This window comes from Buteo buteo, chromosome 6 (genome assembly GCF_964188355.1).
Source record: "Buteo buteo chromosome 6, bButBut1.hap1.1, whole genome shotgun sequence".
Classification (NCBI taxonomy): Eukaryota; Metazoa; Chordata; class Aves; order Accipitriformes; family Accipitridae; genus Buteo; species Buteo buteo.
In genome coordinates, this window is record NC_134176.1 from 11898720 (window position 1) to 11907445 (window position 8726).

The 8726-nt window shown below is 41.2% G+C and overlaps 1 protein-coding gene across 2 annotated transcripts; it reads left to right on the forward strand.

Moving 5' to 3' along the window:
• The first annotated feature begins 47 nt into the window (after nt 1-47).
• Nucleotides 48-4766, forward strand: BAG5 (BAG cochaperone 5). Of its 2 annotated transcripts, XR_012650661.1 has the most exons (3): nt 70-187; nt 820-2690; nt 2919-4766. XR_012650661.1 is itself a non-coding variant. In XM_075029745.1 (2 exons), exon 2 carries the CDS (start codon nt 848-850, stop codon nt 2198-2200), a length of 1353 nt encoding a protein of 450 aa, XP_074885846.1. In that variant the 5' UTR covers nt 48-187; nt 820-847; the 3' UTR covers nt 2201-4766. The 2 variants fall into 2 exon arrangements, 1 of the variants encoding a protein (XP_074885846.1); XM_075029745.1 differs by having other exon boundaries at nt 48-187; nt 820-4766.
• Nucleotides 4767-8726: the final 3960 nt, after the last annotated feature.

An 8726-nucleotide genomic window follows, 5' to 3' on the forward strand; every position in this document is an offset into this window, starting at 1 on the left:
GGGCCGCCCGGAGCGCGGCGCTGCGGTCGGGGGCGGCGCTGGGGAAGGGGCCGCGTCCCTCGGCCGCGACGTTCCCGCCTCCGCCGCCCGCCCGGCCGCGGGGCGGGGCCGCGGGCGTTGGCTGCCGCTCGGCCCGTGGCGCAGAGCCGGGCCGGGCAGCGGGTCCCTTGGCTGGGGCGGCCGGCGGGTGAGGCGGCCGGGGCGCTGAGGGGGTTTGCTGCGGGGGCGGGGGGGGGACAGACACGGGACACGAGCCTCTCCTCAGGCGCCTCCGGGCTCCCCCGGGGGGTGTCCGGGTGTTAAATCCTCTTCCCGCTTCGTCGGGCCCCATCGGGCCCGGGGCGGGGAAGAGGACGGGGACGGGGACGGGACGGGAGGTTGCGGCCGTGGAGGGGCCAGGAGGGGGGAGCGTCGGCTGCGGGACCTGTGTGGGGGAAGGCGGCCCTGCCCTGGGGTTGCGGCACCCCGAGGGCGGTCGGGTTTTGCCGCTGTTTTTCCCCTGGGCCGCGGGCGTCCGGTTTGTTCTGCGATGCCTTCAGCTGCAGGGGAGGTGGGGAAGGGAGGGCTGCAGGTTGCGGGTGAACGTTAAGAGCAGGTCGTGTGGTAACTAAAGCACCTCCCCTGCAGCCCGAGCAGGAGAAGGAGGTGTGAAACAATAGAGGAATGGCTAGAAACTGTCAGCCAAGTGGTTTATTCGTATTGCTAGCGATATTTAAAATAGGTGTAATGTTGAAGTGCTTTAGGATGTTGTGAAAGTTGTGACATGTGGTTGCGTTAACGCTTCATTAATCGCGAGTCTCGTTCTCACTTTCTTTGTAGTTCATCTGAAACTGGACGAAAGGAGAGAATGGATATGGGTAACCAACACCCATCCATAAAACGGTTGCATGAGATACAGAAGGAAGTCAAAGAGATTGAACAGCAAGTGGTCGTCTTCAGTGGTCTGTCTACTGATCGAGATTACAAGAAATTAGAAAGGAGTCTTACTAAACAGCTTTTTGAAATAGATTCTGTAGACACCGAAGGAAAGGGGGATATTCAGCAAGCTAGAAAGCGAGCTGCTCAGGAAACAGAGAGGCTGCTTAAGGAACTGGAACAAAATGCAAACCATCCGCGCAGACTGGAAATAGAGGCTATATTCAAGGAGGCGCAGGCACTTGTCGAACGCGAGATTACACCTTTTTACAAAGGAGGTAACTGTATAAGTGACGAATTTGAAGAAGGTATTCAGGACATTGTATTGAGGCTTACCCAGGTGAAAACCGGAGGGAAGGTTTCTTTACGCAAAGCAAGATATCGCACTCTGACAAAAGTATGTGCTGTTCAGGAGATTATAGAAAGCTGTGTAAAGCAACAGCTGTCCCTGCCACTTTCTAATGATGCGCATCCTTCTGTCTCCAAAATTAACTCTGTAATGTGCGACGTGAACAAAGCAAGAGGAACTCTTATTGCGCTTCTAATGGGAGTGAGCAGTAATGATACCTGCAGGCATCTATCCTGTGTGCTTACAGGCCTTATTGCTGATTTGGATGCTTTAGATGTCTGTGGTCGCGCAGAAATAAGAAATTACAGAAAGGAAGTAGTGGAAGAGATCAATAAATTGCAGAAATACCTGGACTTGGAAGAAGAAGCAAATTCTACTCACGCTTATGATTTGGCACAAAATCAGTCCATTCTAAAAATAGAAGAGATCCGTAAGAAAATGAAGGAAGTTAATTCTTTACTTTTAAAAACAGAGAATGCTTCTGATTTGTATTTGGGATCCAAAGCAGAATTGCAGGGATTAATTGCCTGCTTAGATGAGGTGAGTCCAGGAAAAAACCCCTGTATTAGAGAAGCCAGGAGAAGAGCAGTAATAGAAGTTCAAACTCTTATAACATATATTGATTTGAAGGAAGCACTTGAAAAAAGGCAAATGTATTCCGAGCAAACTGCTGCTGAACATCAGTCTCATAAAGCAGTTTGGACTGTTCTTGGAAACTTGTCTCAAATTCAGCAGGAGGTGATTTCATTTGATGGAAACAGAACGGATAAAAATTACATGAGATTGGAAGAACTTCTTACGAAACAACTTCTAGCACTTGATGCTGTTGATCCACAAGGTGACGAGCGGTGTAAGGCTGCCAGAAAGCAAGCGGTAAAGCTTGCGCAGAATATTCTTTACTATCTGGACATGAAAACAGATGAATGGGAATACTGAAACAGCCATGGTCTAACATAGAAGAACATTTTTTCCTTTGGCACTTTATGCAGATCATTGGCAGCACACAATAAAAGTGGTGTGTTCTGTGCTTGCTTAAATCGCAGAGATTGCATAAGCAGTTGACTTGGCTATATGTCTGCTATCCCACGCAGTCACCCACTTGCTATGGCAACTGTCAGTATGCCATCAGCAATTCTGGTCATTGCTATAAGCAAAGAAATGCGATTTTCTGAAGGAATAGCTTAATACTTGATCAAATGGCTTCTTTTTTTTTTTTTTTTTTTCCCCCCCTGTTCTTGTTCTAATAACTTTGTGCAATGTTCAGTGAATGCAGATTTTTCAAAGATGCAGAAAATTCCTTATGGTACAGTACTGGCAAAACTATTTAAAGAAGACTGGACATGAAAATTAGTATTCAAGCATGAGGCTCCATCCAGCAACTTCACAGCAGTCTGGATATACTCTTAATGTGCTGTTATGACAGAAGGTATTAAGGGAAAAAACCTGCTGGCTTTTGGGTTGTACTTGATTTATTCTATCCATCACACCTTTCTGGGTGTTTAAATTTCTCAGTTAATGGAGCTATAATGTGAACTGCAAATTAGCATTTACATAGGCAAAGCCAATTATGTCTATTTTTTGTAATACCTGAGCACTTTGATTTGCAACAACAGGTCTTTTGTTGATGGAAACTCTTTCAAATTATTGCTTTAAGGTACTGAGACTTGGAGAGGAAAATCTGTGCCAACATACTGACCAGATAAATGGGATTTTGAGGATTTCACACTGCCATCCATAAACCCCTGAAAACTGCACTGAACTTTAGTTAGTGGCTGCTCATGTGTCTTTTTAAACTCTTGTTAGATCTGGTTTTGACTTGTCTTTTCACATGCCGTGAAAACAGAAACAGAATTCACTTTTAAGTGAACGAGCGTTTTGGATTTATTTTTGTAAAATTAGGTAGCTAGCTATAAAGATGTCCCTAATGATGTAAATGTGCGTTATATATTTCATACTGGTCAGGTGTGGCTTCAAGCATGTCTTGGAAAAGACTTGTGGCAAATGTCTCTCCTTGCAACTCATCACTTAATTGTTTTGGTAACTTCGTAAATAAGCTTGCTTGTACTATTGTATGCACTTACCTTTTTATTTGTGGCTGCTAGTGCCAATCACATTTCTACTATAGCATGTTTTTTGGCATTTTTTTGAGAGCATGGCATTAAAATGAATTAATTATAAAGATATATTTAATTATGGATACTTTGCACTTAGCTCTTTCACGTTGAATTAATGAGTTACTGTTCCATAGATGATGATTTGCACCACTTTAAGGAGTAAAAACCATTTCGGATGTTAAAATAAATATTTTTAGATCTATTTTTGACTGATTAGAGAAGACAGTACTGTCTGTGAGAGACAAGTGCCTTTATGACACCACTAACTTGCACCGTCATATGTAGATAGAGGAACTGTTTACTGGCAGCTTGATACATTTGTAATGTTTGCAAACTGGATTTCTCACATGTATATAATTCTACTATAATATATGACAAATTAACATAAATATGATAGGTGACAATTGTTCTATAGAGTCCTGAGAATGAGTTATAAAATTTGGGAAATATGGATTCTGCTTAAAGACGAATGCATTGATGTGGAGATGGGGTCCTTTGGGCAGGTCTTCTGTGCCTATTGCAACAAGGAGAGAATATGTTTGCTCCATAACATTCTTTGAGATGTTGGTGAAAGGCTATGTAACTTCAGAGTGTGAATATATTTTGTTTGTGATTGTACAGGTGATTGCTGTGCAAATTTACTTGCCAAAACCAATCTATTTCTTCAGCTGAGTATAGTGCCTAAGGCACAATTTGGCAATGACAGAATGTTTGTTGGAGGATTCTCTCTGCTCCTTCAGAGATATAACCCCCTTGAATTTCTCTCTCCTTACCCCAAAAAAATCATTTCCCGTAGTTAAAATTCCAATCTATATTTATATATGATGTGGCTAACAGAGAATTTTAATAATGCTATGCACCTGAGTTATTTTATTCATTTCAAGCTTTCTACACGTTTGAACTGCAACTTCTGATTTGCACTTACATGGTTAGGAAATATAAGAATTTGATAGCATAGTGATAGTACTCATTTTTCTTTAGTATTACTGTCAGGTCTGCAGTGGCTACTTGTAGTTTGTTTAACAATTTAGTGTCCATGTTTTTTGGAGGTTACGTGTAGCTTTATAAATGTTTGAACCTCTTATGTAAAAATGAGTAAGTATAGTTTTCGGATCTGTTCTATTTTAAATTTATATGTCTTTTAGCTTTTCTGAATGAATTGTTATGCCTGCATCTCTAAGAAGGCAAATGTGTAAGGTTAGTGTGATTTTGACTGAGTAGTGTTCAGTAACAAGATATTACACGGATCAAGCTTTTTTCCATTGTTCTGTAATCTAATAAATTGACTATTTAAATTTTATGGTAAAATCCTCATCTGGAATGGGATTAATTCACAGTTTTTGCATGAATGAAAGTAATTAAATATGCTTAACCAAAAAAAAAAAAAAGCACACATTTCTCAAAATCTTGCTTTTGTGCTGAAGAATGTAATTTCTCTATTTTTTATATCCAAAGATTGAGGGACACACAACTTTGCTTTCTGATACGGCAGGCTAAAATAATCAGTGAAATGTAAATGGACCAAATTGCAAAAGCCTGCGTTTTACTATACTGAAATATAACAACTTTTCTGTGTGCTGTGTAATCTACCTTAGAGCAAAATAAACGATTGGATATTCGGGGAGAGGTAATCCTACATTGTGATTCCTATTTGTTAATTGTATTTCTTTTCAAACTAGTTTTCTTTAGGTATTTCAGTGTTTATTTTTTGTTGTTTACCACTCAAAGTGGTTTTTCTATGTTATCAGTTTGGAGGAGATTTTTGTTAAGTATGATTCCTACTTTTTCAACTTGACAGAAATTAGTGTACGTGCTCCTTATGGTGTGTATGTCTTGATTTATTGCTGTGTAGGATATATTGCTGTATATACAAATTCAAGGTTAAATATTGCAGTGTTATATTGATTATTAATAAAAATACGTTACTACCTTTTACTAGGTATTCATTTGAATGGTATGCCCTGCTGCCTTTCTCTCTTTATTTTTGAATGTGAGTTATCAGAATGTAAATGATTTTTGTCTTAAAGTGTTTTTATTAAACATATAGACATAAAGCTCGCTCTCTTTTTTTTTTTTGCCCCCCCCCCCCCCCCTTTTAAGAGTTTGCTTTTTCACTGCTGTATTTATGAAAATAAAGTTCTTTGTGTGGAAACCATTCCTACCTCTACTTGCTAAATCTGGTGCTTTTTGGTTTTCTCTGCATTCAACCATGCATTACAACCATTGCATCAGTAGTTCCTTGCATTCTTTCTTCAGCAATAGCTTTACATACTGCTGGGCTTCAGTTGGATGATCACTGCAAAAATGCTTGTGGCTGTTTTAAGATCTGGCCACCTTTCTGTTGAAGGATGCTGCCTTAACAGATGAGCTTGCAAAACTGATGGTACAAAGTCTCTTCATGTGCAAAGTCAATGTGAATTAACCTTTAGTAGGAGTTAAGCTAATCTGGTTTTAAACTGTGTAGATAAGGCATGTTCACATGATTGTTCTGATGGGTCAGAGGTGCAGTGAGCCAAGTTACCAGCTCTCTGCTTATGGAAATGGGAGATTGTTTCAGCCCAGAAAGCTGCTGACTTTGTGCAGTTTCTGCTGCTTGGCCAAGTCTTATGAGCTGATTTAATCCAATAAAATGGGAGAAAACAAACTTTAAAAAAATGGAGGAGGGAGTTTTCTGTGGGTTTAGCGAGTCAAATTGGCTTGTAGAAAGGCATGTGGGCCAGAGCTCCTGCAAAATGAATGGGTGGTTATGCGGCCATGGGTTAGGGAGCAAATTTTAAGATTTTCAGTAGCAGTAATTAGATCAACCTTCTGCATAGTTAAATCTCTGGAGGAGAAAGGAGGAGAGAAGGTGGCACTGTCAGCTCCTACAGACAAGTAGGAATTTGCTGCTTTAGTAATGGGATGTGATGAAGGCAATACAAATGAATCATACACAGAAACCAAACCAGTTGCTTTCAATTGCTCTTTCATGCTACATAGTAAGTGTTCATGCAATAAGAAGCACTAAAAGCAATAAAAAGCAAGTGTTCGAGGAATAAAAAGATCATGTCAAAGTACTGTGCACAATCTGGAAAAGTCTTACCCAGAACACATAGGGTAAGAATAAAGTTCATAAACGTTGAATGTTCTTATAGGTAACAAGTTCACTGTATCTTCTTTCTCTCCCTTTTAACAATATAGCGTATTTGAAGGAAATAATACATTCTTCAAAGACCAGTAAATCATCTGGCCAATGGCACTAGATGCTGCTCAGCTAGCTGCTGACCTGTTTGTCTTGATCAGCTGTTTACTTGTCAAAGTAGAGAATTTGCCTTGCTAAGAATTTTGTGTGTGTGTGTTTGGGACAGGCAGATTTTGGTGCCTGAAATGGTTTAACTGGAAAAACTCTCTATTTTATTTCCATAGAGGTGTATCCTCTCCTTTGGAGAATTCTCAGCTGAGTACTTGAAGGAGTAGAAGGACTTTAGTACTGAACTCATGGATTGAAGGCCTGGGGGTTTAAGCTGGCTGCCAGCAGGAGACATTTAAATGGCAGGATCTGGGAAAACATTCCTGCTAGAGGAAACTGCTAGCAGAGACACGACCAAATGTTCAGAGTTGGTGTTTTGAGTGAGCTCTGTGCCTGTTCCCCCGTTGCTTATGAGCTTTCATTGAGAAAGTGGATTCTTGGGGGAATATTGCCTGAAATACTGTCAGGCTTTGTGTTTTAGATGAAGCTGGGAAATTATGTTTAAAGCTTTTGCTGAGCCACAGTGGGGCATGTACTGCTTGGCTGGTCTGGATATCATTCTGGTTTGCTACATGAAATGACTATGTACATAATGCTTTCACTTAGGCATTAGTAGGCATGTACATGTCATTAACTGAAGAAGCTGAGGATGAGGTGTGCTTGTGTTGAAGGCTTTGCACAACACTTTCCTTTCTCTCTGCAGCATTTGGTTCTGGGGACTGCCAAACACAGATGAATGCAGGAGTTGCACTGCTTGTCAGTTCAAAAATAATGAGGACCCTTTCTAAGTCTGCAAACTCTTCCTACAGGACATAAATTGTAGCAGAGTTTGCCATTAGAAATGGAAAAGTACAATGAGTTTCTTAATTGGGCCATTTCTCCTCAATTAGTTTTGCCAGACAAACTTCTGCGCCACAGGAGTTCCTTGTGAAACCTGTATTTCAGGCAGCTAATCAAAAGCATCTCATGAGAGAAGAAACACAGCGATGCCGTGCAATGTCCTTAATAAGGTCCTGTCTTATTTAGCTCCCCAATTGTATCGACGCCGGAACAGATACCCAAAACCAAATCTATGATCATGACCGCCAAGAGGTCTATAAACCAAATCAAAAACCCAAAGAAGCAGAGAGGCAAGAAAGGCTGGTGGAAAACAAAACAAAAAACTAGTAAAGTTGTCAGGCTGTTGTTTGACCAACTTCTTCTAGTTTTATGACATAAGAAAAGCAAGCAAAGCAAAGACCCCTTTGGCCTTATTGCAGTTATACCTAGTCTACACCCTGCAGTTCAACATTGTTTTCCACCCTAAGTGCTCCTCCGAAGGCACAGTCCAACCTCTAGCTGATGGGGGTTAGCCTTGGTACACCCTGGGGCAAGACAGTGCCAGCCATCTCTAGGGATGCCATAATTACCCTCATTCTCTCTGAAATGTCTGGTCATGGCAACTCTTAGTGTGCACTTGGAATATCAGCATGGCTTGCAGAGGACAGTGTGCAACACGAAGGATGTTTCCTGTAATAAACTGATAATTGGAAGGGATAGTATAAAAACGGATAGCAAGTCTGAATAAGATATCATTCATGCGATTGTTTATGCTGAATTTCATAGTTTTTTTTAAATAAATTCTTCATAACATTGTTCTATTCAAAACAATCGGTAGCCTCTGATCGAATGCCTACTTCCTACCTCCCAGGTGCCTCATGTTAATACCACATGAAAAGGAGGTTTGAAGTGCTCTGCCGACTACGGATATTAATGAATGGCTTCTGCTCACTTTCAGACATCTAGTAAAAGCCAGGCTTTCCAGAATACTCAGCACCCTAAAGTTCCCACTGTGACAAGTAAGGCCATGTTTTGAAAAGGCACCCACCCATAGACCCACGCACCCTGTCATTTCTTGTCACAGACAACCACAGGATCATCCTTGCAGCTAATCAAGCCACAACTTAAAGTGGCTTTGCCTCATTCCTCCAGTAAAAGGTTGTTCCAAAGCATCATTGCTGTGAGGATTGGGTAACCTTCTAATTTCCAGCATAAACACATTCATGAGAAGCTTTTCTTCTCCGCTAGTGTGTAGTCTAGAATATATTTATAGGCCACAGCTGAATTGTGTCTCAGCTCC